We start from the raw sequence: 17,156 nt of genomic DNA, 5'->3' as shown, positions 1-17,156 counted from the left end.
TCGAACCAGTTGGCTCAAGTGGTTCAATGCCTCATGAGGCTTCATCTCACCATCACTACAACGAGGAACACAGAGACAGGGCTCAAGGGGGCTCAGAGGTACCGTGACTGGCAAACACTCAGGCGACGCTGGACTGGCGGTCAACTCCTTAAGTATGCTCCGCTGATGAGGGTAATTGATGACAGCTGTGGCTGATGACACCACCGCACTCCAACCGGAACCTGTCGCCATCTGGTGGTAAGAGGTGGACAGGAAAACCCCACCAAGAGAACCAGAGAACCCCGGAACATAACAGTACATGCAAAAGCTTGGTCTCTTTATGAAGATAACAAGCTAAATTTTCAATTTTTGCAGTCAAAAATACTTTAACTGTAAGTAGTTTGTAGCTATTACGTTTGTAACACAAAAATTGTTTTAAAATTTTGCTTCACCCAGATTTTTCATTTTTATTTCTTGTAAATGCACATTGAGTGTTGAATGTATGGACTCGGAAATACAATAACTCTGTATAATAAAGTATTCTGCTTGTGGATTTGAAGACTGATCAAAATAGCACAAAAAAGAAATGTCATTTTGGACATGTTTATTTTTTGAGGATGTACAAGTGTTCTCCAAATGGCACACTTGGACCACATCTGATATACAAACTTCAAATGACTGTAACTCCTCAGTGCTTCAATATACAGTCATCAATGAGGGCTCTAATGAAAGATAATGACCAGAGGAATCAGAGGTGTGACCAAGTCACTGTGTTGCAAGTCTCAAGTAAGTCTCAAGTCTCTGTCCTCAAGTCCGAGTCAAGTCTCAAGTAAAGACAGGCAAAAGTCGAGTCAAGTCTCAAGTCAGGAACCTTTAGTTTTGCCGCGTTTTTTTAAACGTTCAAATCCTGTTAATTTGATTGGTTGTGCTGCAGCTACGTACACATACATACATAAGGAGAGAGGAAAAACATAGTGACGGTCTGCGAATATTGATGCGGAATGAGTGAAATTAATTAATGACGCCACTTTATAAATAATGTGTTTTAAATTTTAAGACTTTGAGTAAAAAATATCAAGTCTTTTCAAGTAAACAGCTTCAAGTCGAGTCAAGTCCCAAGTCAATGGCATGAAAGTCAAAGTCAAGTCCGAGTCTTTGAGCATTTTTTCAAGTCAAGTCTCAAGTCGTGATTTTAACGACTCGAGTCTGACTCGAGTCCAAGTCATGTGACTCGAGTCCCCACCTCTGAGAGGAATCCTCTGGTAGACACAACATTACTGATAGTGAAAATTACTTATGTTATTGCGCAATACCAGTGACCTGAAGGCACTTTTAAACAAAAAGAAGATGGCTTTCAGGTCAGGAGATAAGGAGGAGCAGAGGAGAGTTCAGCGTGAACTCAGAGAGACACTGAGGACATGCAAGGACAACTACAGGAGGAAGCTTGAGTCCAAACTCGAGCAGAACAGTGTGAGAGATGTGTGGAAAGGAATGAAGAACATCGCTGGAATGAAGGGGAAGGACACACAGATATCTGGGGGCCGGGATAGAGCAAACCAGTTCAACCAGTTTTTCAACAGGTTCAGCTCACCTCCTGCTACTCCCATACCACCACCAGCCCCCCACACATCCACACTGCCCCAAGTTGTTCAATCCACCTACCGGCATTCTCCAGCACACCACCTCTCCTTCAGCCCCCCAAGTCCCCCTCCTCCCCCATCTCCACTGCAGACAACAACACCTACCCCCAGCTAACGGTGACTACAGGCCAGGTTGAGAGACAGTTGGAGCGATTACACCAGGGGAAGGCTGCAGGACCTGCATCAGGCTCTGCACCACGGATCTTGAAGACCTGCTCCATCCCGCTGGCCCCTGTACTGGTACACATGCACAACCTGAGCTTGAGGCTGGAGAGAGTCCCGCTGCGGTGGAAGACATCACATGTGGTTCCTGTTCCCAAGAAGCCAAGGCCAGCCGACCCAGAGGACTACAGACCAGTTGCTCTCACATCTCATGTGATGAAACTCATGGAGAGACTGGTCCTGGCCCAGCTGAGGCCTCGGGTGAGGACGTTTCTAGACCCCCTGCAATTTGCCTACCAGCCCCACTTAGGAGTTGACGATGCCGTCATCTTCCTGCTGCAACGAGCACTTTCGCACCTGGATGGTGGAGGAGACACTGTGAGAATCACATTCTTTGATTTCTCCAGTGCCTTCAACACCATCCAGCCTCTGCTGCTGGGTGAGAAGCTGCGGAGGATGGGTGTCAACGACTCATTGATCTCCTGGGTTACTGACTACTTGACAGGCAGGCCACAGTTTGTCCGTCTGGGCAGTGTCCTGTCTGATGTGGTGGTCAGTGACGTAGGAGCTCCACAGGGAACTGTGCTTTCTCCCTTTCTCTTCACCTTGTACACCACTGATTTCCAGTACAACTCTGAGTCATGTCACCTACAGAAGTTTTCTGATGACTCAGCGGTTGTCGGGTGTATAGGGGATGGAAGGGAGGGGGAGTACAGGACACTGGTGGACAGCTTTGTGGAGTGGTCTGACCAGAATCACCTGAGGCTCAACATGAGTAAGACCAGAGAGATGGTGATTGACTTCAGAAGGAAGAAGATACCTTCACGGCCACTAAAGATCAAAGGGGAAGTGGTGGAGGAGGTGGAGGATTACAAATACCTGGGAGTTGTAATCGGCAACAGACTGGACTGGGCATCTAACACTGGCGCTGTGTGCAAGAAGGGGATGAGCAGACTCTATTTTTTAAGGAAGCTGAGATCCTTCAATGTGTGCAGCAAGATGTTGGAGACCTTTTATCACAGTGTTGTTGCCGGTGCCATCTTCTTTGCTGCTGTTTGTTGGGGAAGCAGCATCAGAGCCAGCGACTCTAATAGACTAGACAAAATCATCAGGAAAGCTGGCTCTGTACTGGGACTAAGGCTGGAGTCCCTGGAAACTGTGGTGGAGAGGAGGACACTGAAGAAGGTTCTGTCTATTATGGACAATAAACAGCACCCTCTCCACCACATAGTGGACAGACAGCGGAGCACCTTCTCACATAGGCTGCTCCAGCTCCGCTGTCGTAGGGACAGATACAGGAAATCCTTCCTGCCACATGCCATCTCACTGTACAATAAAAGCTAAATCATTGTTCTGCACTAATCAGTCCAATTTTGCACAACTGCACTGTGGCACACTTGCTGTACATATATTTACATATACATACTGTATCTGCATTTTTTGAATCTTTGCAAGGACTGCTCTAAGCTGCTTTTTATATTGACAGCATGTTATATTTTATTTTTATTTTTATTTTGTCTACAATTGCTACTCAGTGGTGGTTGTGTGTGTCTTGTCTCTATGCTGCTGTAACTGCGAAATAATTTCCCTGCTGGGATGAATAAAGTAATTCTATTCTATTCTATTCAATAGTCTGCCCCACCCGATCCTCACAACTCTCATAGACTGAATGGACAGAGAGCTGGTCTTCTGACAGAGAGCTGATCTTCTGACCAGCTCTCCGGCCAACGTGTCCGGAAAATCTCTAAAATCCTCGAGTCTTACCCTAAGACAGATTCAGGGGAGATAATCTACTCAAGCTGGTGTCAAGAGAGACTCATCTAACTTTTAACTACCTTCATTCAAAAGTTATGATTTTTTTCAGTTATTGAAGTAATCAGCTGAGTAGCCCTGCAGCAGCGTGACTCCATAAACCACTCTTGTTAATGGTAGCTCTCTCCCTATCAATAGTGAGCACTTGTTACAGACTAGATAATTTTAGTAGCTCAACATAAGCCCCAAGGTCATTATTTTACAAACACTAAAGAAACGCCTGTAGCTACCACACTTCTAGAATCATGCTCATGGGTTTTACATTGATCAGAAGAACCATACTCAATAAATGACTCAATTAATTTGACTGTCCGCAACTCCTTATCAAAATTTTAATGCACCTTTATTAAGCAAGCTTTTAGCAGGGGTAAATAACAATTATATTCAATTATCAAAGACTATAGGGTTAACATAAAAATTTTGAATCACACTTAAATCTTTTCTATCACCTTTCCCTATGTTGTATCATTTAATTAATAGAGCGAGGCTTTGGGGTGCAGTTCAACTCATACCCAGATGATGAATGATCTCAGCAACAGAAGGCTTTGGTGTCCTTGGTTTGGGTCTTGTCTTCACATGGAAAATCCTCCTTTGAACAGAAGCAAAGTAGAACTGATTGTCACCTTTCGACGACTCAGTCCTTCATTACACAGTGATCTTTGTCCATTCACCAAGTCTGTTGCAGCAAACTAGAGATCCTTGGATTGAGTGCAGGTCGGAAGTCTAATCAGGAACCAGGGCTGTGAGCTAATCAGTCTTAACCCCCCCTTAGTAGTGCAGAGTCTTTACCTCTCCGGGGTTCCAGGGCGTGGTCCTCTGCTGCTCCTCGGTCTACGTCTTCGTGTTGGCTCAACTTAAAATAAAACACATGAACTAAAATTATGGCAGTAAAAGGATAAGTACTTTTTGAAATTAAATATTTACTTTTTTCACATTGATGTAACTTGACAGTATATGGAAAAAAATGCTTTGATTTGATTGATACAATAATATTCAAGCACACAACATTTCAAAAGTAAGAAATGTAACTCAAAAGCTCTATTTATGAAGACAAGCATCAACATGCTATGATGTTCCCGCCACTATTCTCATTTTATTAACAGACAGGCAGATAGATGTATAGATAGATAGATAGAAACTTTATTAACCCCTTTGGTATTTTCCTGCAGGGAAATTGTAATTTATTATGATGGTGGTGTTATTTGCAGAGTTAGACCATACACGGAAACTACTGTGTACGGTCAAAACCTGTCTCTGCATGCAGACCACAGTGGCGACCCCTTTTCACTAGTCTTAAGAGTATTAGAGTAAAAGGGACTGATTAATTATGCGTGCCACACTTTTCAGATTTTGTATAAGTCTCTTTAACCTTAATCATTATTATACGAATTTGTGTTAATCTTACACGGCAAAATGATTTTTAAGTTTGTGGTTTGTCGTGAAAAAAAACTATTTCCAAGCACTGTTCAGGTAAAATCACTCAATCAGGTTTATTCATGAATTGTGCACAACTCAGAGAGCTCACAGGACAGTCAATAATGAAGCAAGTCTGAAACGGAAAGCTCTGCCAGGCAGAGACAACACATGAGTTTTGTACAAAGGGATAAGGGATCCAAAGCATGGGAATCACACTGGTTCCCATGCAGCTGGGGAAAAACAACGTCCAACCTTGTGCATGTAACCCAAACAGCTTTAACTTGGTGGGAATATACAGAACTTAGAATAAACATATAGCAATACAACTAGCAGGTGTGACCTAATTGTAATTTTTCCACATCAGGTTGCAATAACATCCCACTTTAAAATGTTTATGATTGGGGTCTTACAGGAGGCAGAAGGTTAAAGAAAATGTTTTAGGACTCAACATTAACACAACCCCTCATGTGCAGCTCTCTTCATGGCAATTAAAAGGCAATTTTAATCTGAAATGTGTAACATTACTGGTTTATGGCTCTATCAACACCTTCTTGTTTTTTCCAGGCTGTCCTAAGCTCTAGACCAGAAGGCGACTCTAAAATCAACAGTCTCCTTGGAGCAATGGAAAAGCTGTGTGAGCAAGAGGACATAGATGTCAGGAGGAAACATGATTTTTGTTTGCTGGTTAGAGAGATGGAGGATCAATGGAGGAATGCCCTTCAGGCTGCTGAGGAGGCCTTCAATCAGGCAGAAACAAAGGTCAGGTTAGAAAAACTGCTAGACACTTTCCAAATCCACACTGAAAATTTGGAGTCCTGGATCAAAAACCAGTGTGATATTTTGGCTTCTCTGGGTCCTAATATGGAAGTTGAAGAAAAACTCAAAATTTCAGAGGTGTGTTGGACTTCCCTGTGAAACATTTTGAGAATTTGAATTAAAAACACCCCTGAAATTTTAATGTTTTATATTTGTGTTTACTTTCACGGGGCTAAAATATATTCAGAATACATTTTTAACCTAAACATTTTTTGTATAGTCACTATTTTTACATGGTTGAAATTTAATTTGATATTTTTAGTTCAAATTAAAAATTCATAATAGTATTTGAAAGTGATCAAATTTTCAATAGCCATTTTTCAGCTTAAGATAAGATAAGATAAGATTTATTTGTCATTGTCATCAACAGATTACAACGAGATGCAGGTTATGTGTATATACATAATATACAAAGATAAAGAAATAAATAGTACAAAATGAGAAATAAATAGACATCAGAAGATGGTTGCAGTGCCTGGAGGTGTCGCAACAGAATTTACATTTTTAACAAAGTGGTGTCAAGAGCAGAAGTTCTTATGCCTTTGAATTTAGTGCCATGATTGCCATCGGGTAAAAACTGTTTTTTAGGCGATTTGTCCTGGTTTTTATTGCTCTGTATCTCTTGCCTGATGGCAACAGCTGGAAGAGACCATGGCCAGGGTGTGAAGAGTCATTTAAAATGTCCAAAACTTTCTTGTGGAGCCTGGAAGTGTAAATCTGTTCCATAGTGGGGAGGGGGCAGCCTATGGTTCTCTCTGCTGCCCTAACAAGCCTCTGGAGCGCCTTCTTGTCCGTGGATGTGCTACTGCCGTATCAGACACACATTTCAGTGTTAAAAATTTAGGCATATAAAAAAATGTACTTTTCAAAATTCAAAAGTAATATTTTCAGTCTCCTCAGATTCAATTGGCTCAATTTCACTGAGTGAAATTCAGCGTCAAAAAAAAGGCAAGGTGACTTCAAGTCATAGACAGAAGCAAAGGATGTCAGATTCCAACACTCAACTAATCCAGTTACGCTTTGTTAGTCACGTGACGTGAAGCTTCAGGCTTGTGTGGCGGCACTCGTATTGAAGGAAAACTATCACCGACGCGGTCCTGGAAGCTAATGATAACTTAACGGTGAGCTAATGCTTTTTTTATGTAACAGTGTTTTTTGCTCATGAAGTTTCATACATTATCTTACAGCGTAACTTGGTACACTTGGCATGCGTGACTTGGTTCATGTACTAAATTGGGTTAACAGCTAATGCAATATGCAGGATCAACATATTACTTTTTAAAACCATTCTTCTTTCCCCATCGTGGTCCTGTATTTTGAAAAGACATTCTACTTGCACCAAATCTGACATCTTTTTAACAAACCAATAGCAACTTTATGTAGTATTTTACATTTCCCAGTTTGTTAACTTTATTGACATACTTATTTTACTTTTTGGTGTGCAAAACTGCGTACATTGAGCAAATCTTACTTCACCATATAGAAATTTTACCATAAGACAACAAACACCACAATTATTTTGATGACAAATTGTTTTTCAGGAAGCAAGTTCCAAGCACAAAGCATACAGTGTCTGCCCCAACAATCACTCAACTCCCAATACACTGATTTACCACATATCTTCATTGTCAAATAAGTCCACCCTAAGATTACATTAGGGTACAAATCATTCAAATGACCTGAAGTAAACCTTGCCTTTTTTGCACTGAATTTATAGTGAAATTGAGGCAGATGAATCTGAGGAGACTGAAAATATTGCGTTTAAATTTGGAAATGTACATTTTTTTATACGCCAATGTTTTTTAACACTGAAAAGTTAAACTGCAAAACAGCTATTTTCAAATGTGACCACTTTGAGATAGAAATCCGAATTTTTAACTTGAAGTGAAAATAACACATTAAATTTCAACCATGTAGAAATAATGACAATGCAATATTTTTTGTGAAAAATGTATTCTGAAGACTGAAAAAGTAAGCACAAATATACAATATTAAAATTTTTATGGGCATTTTAGATTCAAATCCTGGTGACATATATATAATACAATACTGTTTAAGATTAAATATTTTGATATAGGGTGTTTATCCTTTGTTTAGGCTATTCTGAGCTCCAGACCTTATGGAGAGTCAAAGCTGCATGATTTGAGGCAACAATACCAGAGCATCAGTGAGAACCAGTGCTCAGATGGGAACAAGAGGAAAGAAATTTGTAGTGCTGTCAAACACGCTGAGGAGCAGTGGGAGAATCTCTTACATGATGCTGAAGTGGCTGCAGAGCAAGCAGAGAGCCAAGCTGGCTTTGAGAGGGAGTTCAAGTCTTTCAGAATTCTGGATGAAAGCTTCCAGTCCTGGATGAGCGAGCTGAGCCAGAAACTATTGAGCCTGGGTGGTCACATGCAGTTTGAGGAGCAGTGGCAGATTGTTCAGGTAAGTGAGATTGAGTTATTTTGTATTTGATTTTGTTTGTATTTAGTGTGCATCATATGTGCTACCAGTAATTTTGCTACTAAAGTTTTTAGAGGCTACCCATGGAAACATTTTCTAAACTGCTGGTTAACTAGTAGTGTTGTAATGTTCATATCAACACTAGGGTGATAATTAGGTAACACGACTTTCCTCACTCCTTGATTTAGATTCAAATATTGGATACTGTTGACACTGTGCCAACTGCTTCAAATTTTGTTTAGTGCTCTGGTACTAGGTTTTCATTTAATAGTGACAGATGTCAGTTGTGGATAAGGTTGTCAAAGTATAATTGAAAAGATTTTTTTTAATCAAAGCTAATCAGTTAATTCAAAATCAATACAAACTGAACCATTTTCGTCTCCCAAGATTGGTTAATAACCTCTCACTGACACTCAACCCCTCTCTTCACTAGTCTGAAGGGCAAATGTTAGTCTTGTTTGGAGGTGATTTGCCTATGAGGAGGACGCAGATAAATTCCCTTTGGGTAGAACAACCCTTGTAAAGCATCTTGAAGGGTTATATATCTGATGTTTGACATGCAGCATAAAAGCTTAATACAGTTTCTGCATCTTCAACAGTGAAGAAATTGTTTCCCCTCCCTTTTACATGGAGTGATCAGTCTATTATTAATCATTCTTTTCCGAGGCACACATGAAGTAGTGGCAGCCAAGATCCTACCTAGGAGACCCAGTGTCTCCTAGGTATAAAAGCAGCCGTGCTCCATGTGTTGAGAGCTGGCAGAACTGACTTGAAGCTTGCTTAGGGCTGAGCTGACTTCCCTGCTTTGCTCCGGTTTCAGGCTGGCTCCCCTGCCTGACTCACCCGGCTTTCTTTTGGAGCGAGAATTTGAAACATTAAATGTCCAGCAGACTTTCAGCTGAATGTATGCTAAACGTCTGAGACAACATTTGTCAGACGTCAAATTGAAATGCCACGAAACATTCGGCAAACATTTTTGGTGGTCTTTCCGCACACATGTCAAAGTATGTCAAAATAAAATGTTATATATCATTTTGTTAAATCTTTGGACATACTAATTTGGCAGCAATTTTCAGTAAAATTCAAGGTACCCATGTGAAACAGTTGTCTTCCATTTCCTAGGGAGATTAATCCAATCTTGTAACAAATTGGAAAATCAATTACAACCATGTAAAACACTTTGCAAAGAATTTATTAATTTTACAGTATTAAGATTAAAACTACCAAGACAAAATCTGATTTAAAAAAAAACATTTATTGTACTATACATATGTACAAAAAAGACATTAATAAAACTTTTCTTATAACAAAGTAAAATGGTACAGAATCAATTTTAGTACAGCAGGCTTTCAGAAAAGACATTTGCACTAATAATAAATCAAAGCAAAGTCAGCATTTAAAAACCAGCCACTGCTTAAAAATATAATATTAAAAGATATGTACAAAACTGATGTGATGTCACATGCACAAAATAAATTAAAAAATAAAATACCACCTTGACCTTTCTTAAAATTTTTTTGGTGTTCTGAATCTGGTCCTTGGTTCTTTGGTACAGCCCCTGAAAAACAGATAGTATATATATATTTTAAACTGAGATGGGTATTATATACAGAAAATTTTAATAGTTTCATAAAACAACATATTCTATTGGCTACAGAGAAACGTGCACAACATAGTACACCTGTAGGATAATATACAATTCACACAATCTTAGGTTGACGGGTACATGAGCTTATACTTACTAAATATTCAATTCACAAATACTGTAATACGGTCTGTATTACAGTGAATCTGAAGAAGCCTCTGACTGAATGTACTCTGCCTTCCCAAGACAGTATCATGAAGGGAATGGTCAGGGTTGTCTATAATATTTGTGATTTTATGAAGAATCCTTCTTTTCATTATCATCTCCAGAGGTTTCACAGTTGTCCCAAAAACAGAACCAGCCTTGTTTATCAGTCTGTTGAGCCTTTTAAGGTTCTTGGCTCTGACGCTGCTACCTCAACAGATGACGGCAGAAGAAATGACGCTCTCAACAACAGACTGATCTGCAGCATCTTCGTGCAAATCTTGAAGGATCCTCAAGAAGTACAGTCTACTCTGTCCTTTCTTGAAGCCGTCTATAAGAAGGCTTCACTGTTTTATCTCCAGTCAAGTCTGTTGTCAAGGCGAACACCAGGATATTTATATTCCTCAACCACCTTCCCCATGATGGAAATAGTTTGATCTAACCCTAATCCTGAAATCAACAATCATTATGACAACTCGTTCAACCATTTTCAATGTTAAAAAGCACAATATGTTAAAAGCATATTGTGCTTAAATGTTGTGGAAAGTGAGACAATTCAACAGAGATCCATAATACATTTTGACCAACATGAAAAAGCAATTGTAAGTGTAGGAAAAAACAGAGAATTGTAGATAACTTATATAACATACAAAATCAATTGAAACTTGTTCAAAAGAACAGGAAAGGTCTTTGTTCGATATGCACGTGGCACAATGAGTTGAAAATTCAACAAGTAGTTTTGAGAATTTAAATTCTGTTTTGAAAAATGCACCAAAGGGACTAAGAAAACTATCAATATGAACTGAAACACTATGGTTTTATAGCAGACTTGTTTGTCCATTTATTTGACCAGTTCTTAGCTGTTAATTTGGCTTAATCATACAAATATAATTTTAATTACATCTTTTGAATTTATTAATTCTTTTTTTATGTGTTTTTCTTCTCCAAAGTACTTTCAACAGTGTTGAAAAAGCAAATTTGCCTTTTTTTTCTCCTAGGATGTCATAAGTTTCAAATCAGAAGGAGAATCCAAGCTCCTTGACCTCAAAATGCAATCAGCCACTCTGTGCAAGCAACTGGAGAAGAGCAGGAAAGCAGAGGTGGAGCAGCTGGTGGCACACACAGAGCAGCTCTGGGGAGCAGTTTTAGAGACAGCCCAGCAAGCTGAACTCCAAAGTATTTTGGACGACTTTGATTTCCAAAGAAAAAACACTGACTCCTGGATAGGAGAAAAACAGCAGAATCTTCAGTGTGTATTCAGTCACACTCCATCTGAGAAGAGATGCCACACAGCACAGGTCTGTTTCAAAGTAACATACAGATATGGACAAAATTGTTGGTACCTCTCATCTTCTCCTCTTTGAGCTCTGGGTGAGAGCATTTTATTATTGAGCAGGGGTTAATCACATATTAATTTAAGCATTATATCAATCACTGTTAAGAATAGTGGGTTGGGATTCCTTTCTGTACATATTCTTACTTGTTTGTAAATATTACTGACAGTTTGACAGTTTGTACTGCCCTGCAGGGTTTAGGCATTTCCCAAATTCAGCACACATGATTTCAATTGATGACTGATTAACAGGATTTTGGTGAATTACATCTGGAATCATCTGAAAACATGCAGATCAGTATGCCTTGAGGACCAGGGTTTGGAAAAACTGCTAAACAATTTTGAATCAAAGTATTCAATTTATCGCACCCCTTCCTCACCTCTCAAACACAATCCCCATTAGACATTGCTTTTCAAACATACTTCAACAGAATTGTATATAAAAAAATAAACTCATGAAACAGGCGTGGACAAAAATTAAGATTCCCTATACTTAATATTTTGTTGCACAACCTTTTGAGGCAATTACTGAAGTAAAAAGATTTCTATTACTATCAAGCAGAAGTCTTTCTGCACCTCAGCAGATATTTTGGCCCACTCCTCATAAGCAAACTGCTTCAGTTGTCTCAGGTTTGAAGGCTGTCTTTTCCAGACGGCATGTTTCAACTCCTTCCAAAGATGCTCAACAGGATTCAGGTCAGGGCTCACAGAAGGCCACTTCAGAATAGTCCAATGTTTTCCTCTTACCCATTCTTCAGTGTTTTTAGCTGTGTGTTGGCGTCATTATTCCGTTGCTAGACCCATGACCTTCGACTGCAGGGTATCCCCAGAAAATTTGCTAAGCCCGGTGGTCGGGGTGCCGAGGTGGTCCACTGGCGGTGGACCATGTTTTTGTATTAAAAGATGTTATGTTGACAGGAAATGTAAAAATATTAATTGGTAATTAGATGTTACGGGAAAATATAGCCTGTGAAATGCTATTAAAAACAACAAATCAAAAAAATACAGTTAAAATGAATATCAGTTATGTGTACTTCTGTTTAATTCAAATGAAGTTAGCAGCTCCATAAGGCTCCGCTCCATATGTCTGTGTTAGGGCTCCATAAATGGGGCCCTAACACAGACCTCTGACACTGCAACACTAGACAAAAAAAACCCTTGATCATCAGTCCTGCCTGTTGAGTTGTGCGTCATAAAACTCTGTGTACAAGGTGACTAGCGGAGGGGTTACACTGGTGCTGTGACCTGGATTCGAACCGGGGTTGCAGCCGTAACCCCTCCGCTTGTAAAAGACAGCACAATCACTCTTCAAAATGTGTCTGGAAACTGCATGCCAAAATCCTTCAAAGCAGAAAGCAAAAGAAGACACAGTTGGCTGATCATGACTGATCAGCCCATGAACACCAACTGGCGCAGCACCACTCACAAAGTCATATTTTTCCAGCCCAACCACAGGAAAACTTTACAAATTATATCCATCCATCTTCTGTACACCAATGTCCCTTGATAGGTTTATTTTAATACCTAACTAGCAAAGATTCAACCGGAGGCATAATTGTCTTTTCTGCAGAAAGGAGAGAAGACCCGAGACGCGGAATACCGCTGTAAAACACTGTCTGGGATCAACTCTGCCAGATCTTTCTCTGCATTTGGCTTTATTAGAAAATACAAGGAAGGAGGTTGGGCCTTCTCACATAGTCACACAAAGAATTTGACCAATGACCTTTTTCTACAGGGTGCTCTGGAACCTTCTGTGGACATGCCCTTAAAAGGGCATGTGGCTGGCCACAACTAATCAGTTACACATGGAGCTGATAACACAGGAATGTGCAAAGTCTCTAGCCTCCAGGCAAACATCCTAAAAATGGTTAATAGTGTTTCACAGAAGAAAAGGAGTCAAGTAAACTACACACAAAATAATAATATGAAAACATACCCTTTCAAATAAACTCACAAGTAAATGAACTTAGATAATTTTTCTAACATCCCTAGTGGGGTTAGGAGGGGTGGTGGTGCCCATCTTTAGTGAACGTTTCGTGCAAGAGGCGGGGTACACCCTGGACAGGTTGTCAGTCTGTCACAGGGCAACATAGAGACAGACAGAACAAACAACCAAGCGCACACACACGCTCACGCTCTCACACCTAGGGAGAATTTAGAGAGACCAATTAACCTGACCGTCATGTTTTTGGATTGTGGGTGGAAACCGGAGTATCCAGAGAGAACCCACACATGCACACGGAGAACATGCAAACTCCATGCAGAAAGACCCTAGGCTGGGAATCAAACCCAGGACCTTCTTGCTTCAAGGCAGCAGTGCTACCAACTGCCTCACTGTGCAGCCTCAAATTATATCCGTAGATGTTGAATATCCTTACAATATTTTGTGAATATGTTGAACTAGAAAAATATGACCTTAAGTAAAAAAATGTTTTCCGTAGAGCTGCCTCACTCAGACCTACCTCCACCAGCATCCATTAGAATTCTAGTGGGGGAAGCCTGAGAGCCCAGGGCCAGAGGTTTTGCCCTTTTCTTGAAGTAAATATATACGGGTCCAAAATGACCCGAAACACCATAGATGTTACTATATTTGATAATATTAAAATTAAAATCTTTTTTTTGTTGAACATTTAAGAAATGTGTTTTAATATCTCTCAGTTACACTCAGGTAACAGAAAAACTGATTATTTTGTTGCCTTCTTCTCTTAAGGTTCATTTGACCACTTTTTAGACATTGAAAACGAGGGGTATGCTGTTAAAACAAAGGCCCAGGGGGCCACAAAAAAATATTAAAACCAATCTTTTCATGGATGAGGGAGCCCAACCAGCTAAACAAGAGTTAAGAAAAACATTGGATGATAAAAGATTGTTTTTAGGGTATTTTATGGCTGATTTAATACACGGGTCCAAAATGACCCGCTAACACTACAGATGGCAGCAGAAAGCTAACACCAGAGGAAGGTTAAGCAGCGATGATGATGAAAGTATAAACCTATCTTCTATAAATCTATATTTTAGGAATAAATATGCTCCGCCAGTGAAATGCTCAGAGCAACAGAGAAGCTTGCAATCTGGCTTGATTAAAAAGAAATAAAATAAGCGCATTATTATTATTATTTTCCTAAAAACAAAAACAAACAACGCTTAGCCTGGTTGGGGGCTAGTAAAGCATGGCGGGCTGCCAGGCTTATAATACACTGGGGGAAACCCTGGACTGAGACACTGGGCAGCACATTTCTCTCTAGAATCCCTTGATAGTCTTGAGATTTTGTTATACGCATAGATTCAAGGCACTCTGTGCCAGATGCAGCAAAGCAGCCCCGGAACATACAGAACAAAGCCTCCTCTATGTTTCACAGTAGGGACAGTGTTTTCTTGATGCATTCATTATTTTCCATCTGCGAACATATGATGTGGCTTGCCAAAAAGTTGCATTTGTCTCCTCTATCCATAGGACATAATTCCAGAAGCTTTGTGGCTTGTCAACATGTAGTTTGGCAAATTCCAGTCTGACTTTTTTATGATTTATTTTTAACAATAGTGTTCTCCTTGGTTGTCTCTCATTTAGTCCACTTTGGCTCAAACAGTATTGGATGGTGCGATCTGACACTGATGTTCCTTGAGCTTGAAGTTCACCTTTGATCGCTTTAGAAGTTTTTCTGGGCTCTTTTGTTACTGTTCGTATTACCCATCTCTTTGTTTTGTCATCAATTTTCCTCCTGCGGCCACATCCCGGGAGGTTGACTACGGTCCCATGGATCTTAAATTTCTGAATAATATGTGCAAATGTAGTCACAGGAACATGAAGCTGCTTGGAGATGGTCTTAAAACCTTTACCTGTAACATGCTTGCCTATTATTGTCCCTCTAATCTCCTCTGACAACTCTTTCCTTCACTTCTTCTGGTCCATGTTGAATATGGTACACACCATGTCACCAAACAGCACAGTGACTACCTGTAGCCCCATATGTAAGCCCACTGACTGATTACAAGAATGTAGACACCTGTGATACTAATTAGTGGACACACCTTGATTTAACATGTCCCTTTGGTCACATTATTTTCAGGATTACCATGATTTTTTTCCAGGTCTGTTTCATGAGTTTGATTTTTAAAATAATTCTTTTGAAGCATGTTTGAAAAACAGTGTCTGACTTTCATTTGTTAATTATTCAGACCTTTGTCAGATTAGTTATTTCTGTGACCATTGTGTTTTTTTTTTCATTGAACGAGGGGTACCAACAATTTTGTCCATGTGTCTATGCTGTAGCATTCTGTTTCTGGAAGTGGCATGTATGGTTAACTGTGGTTTAAATGGATATAGATGGATAACTAATGTTATAAAATGTCATTTAGAGTGCTCTGCAAATGTATTTATAACCCTTAAGACCTTTTACATTTTATTACATTAAACCCAAAAACTCTCAATGTGTTTTAAAGTGAAAAACCAAGGAATGTGAAGTATTGGAGCAAAGTAGAAGGAAAATGATGCACACTTTTCAACATTTTATCAAATAAAAATCTGAAGTACGTTGTTCATTTATAAAAAAGGAAAATAGTCAAACAAGTTCATTCCTTTTTAAAGGCCATTTTGAGTTCCAGACCTGATGGTGACTTTAAGGTCAACAACCTAAGGAGACGAGGCCAAACTCTGTGTGACCACCAGGGTGCTGATGAAGGACAGAAACTCCAGGCTCAGCAGACTGTTAAAGACATGGAGAAACAGTGGTGGAAAATCCTCCAAGTTGCTCAGCAGGTCGAAGCTGCAGCAGCAGCTGAGATAGCTCAGGATATCGAAAGGAGGAGTTTGGAGGTGAGATGATTGTGTTCAAATTTAATCTCTCTTTTTAAACCATGATTAGACGAGGTGTGTTTCTTAGTGATCTACAAACTGCTGAGGAGAAGCCTTGAAAATCTGTGACATCAGTCTGATGGTAAAGACAGATGAAAGTCTGTATGTACACTGAACTTTATTGTTATCTATCTATCTTTCTAGACCTCTCGTGCCATTTCTGCATCCATCTACTATGTGGCGCATTTGCTGAATCTTCCAAATCATCTTTAGTTCAGTAAGATTTCTGCAGGAAATCTTAAAAGTTTTCCTGCAATCCGACCCTGCAGTCCAGACAGGAGATATTGTCACTTCCTGTTTGTGGTGAAGGATTGGCGATAACTTGCAGTGTAAACTGCGAGGGATAGAAATTCATCATTCTGCCACACCCATATGCTCCTGCCAGCAGCCAACTTTGGGAGAAGGATTCATAATTTTGTTTTTCTGTATCATTTAGACATAGGTTTAGATCTGTCTGAATCAAAGCGTAAAAGTAAGGCAACCAGCAGCAAAACGGGTGGCATCCTGTTCAACGAGTGGGGCTATGGTGATGTCACCATATCACCATGTGAATATGATCAGTGCTGATTTGTTATGACACACAGAACATGTCATAATATTAGCACCTTGATGTTTCATGGCAAATCATCAGATTTTGAGGCTTGGCCACGCCCACATGCATAAAAAAGATTTTGATAATGTTTGATTGTCAATGCCTCAAGACTTTGCTGAGTGATTCTGCATCTCAAAAGCTGTAGGAGGAATGTGCTCATATACAACTTGTGTAAAAAAGATAGAAAAAGTCAAAATGGCAACTTTGGTCCACAATGGCCAAAGTGGACCAAATAGTGTTTGGTCCACTTTTGGTCCACAAGCCCAACAGAACCCCTGGTTCTGTTGGGCTTGAACCAGGGGTGGCGAATCAGTTAAGCA

At 39.9% G+C, this 17,156-nt stretch overlaps 1 protein-coding gene across 5 annotated transcripts in view; it reads left to right on the top strand.

Moving 5' to 3' along the window:
- LOC116708782 (uncharacterized) overlaps positions 1 to 17,156 on the top strand; it is a 246,275-nt gene that overhangs the window by 186,143 nt on the left and 42,976 nt on the right. For 4 of the 5 annotated variants that reach the window (XM_032546812.1, XM_032546811.1, XM_032546810.1 and 1 more), the window contains 4 exons: positions 5,574 to 5,903; positions 7,923 to 8,252; positions 11,058 to 11,357; positions 15,978 to 16,205. In XM_032546812.1, the coding sequence (XP_032402703.1) occupies positions 5,574 to 5,903; positions 7,923 to 8,252; positions 11,058 to 11,357; positions 15,978 to 16,205 (1,188 nt within the window). Of the gene's footprint in view, positions 1 to 65; positions 533 to 5,573; positions 5,904 to 7,922; positions 8,253 to 11,057; positions 11,358 to 15,977; positions 16,206 to 17,156 lie in introns of those variants that run through there. The other variant, XR_004336772.1, reaches the window with a different exon arrangement.

Source organism: Xiphophorus hellerii, chromosome 19 (genome assembly GCF_003331165.1).
Source record: "Xiphophorus hellerii strain 12219 chromosome 19, Xiphophorus_hellerii-4.1, whole genome shotgun sequence".
Taxonomy (NCBI): Eukaryota; Metazoa; Chordata; class Actinopteri; order Cyprinodontiformes; family Poeciliidae; genus Xiphophorus; species Xiphophorus hellerii.
This window is presented reverse-complemented; position numbering and strand designations above follow the sequence as displayed.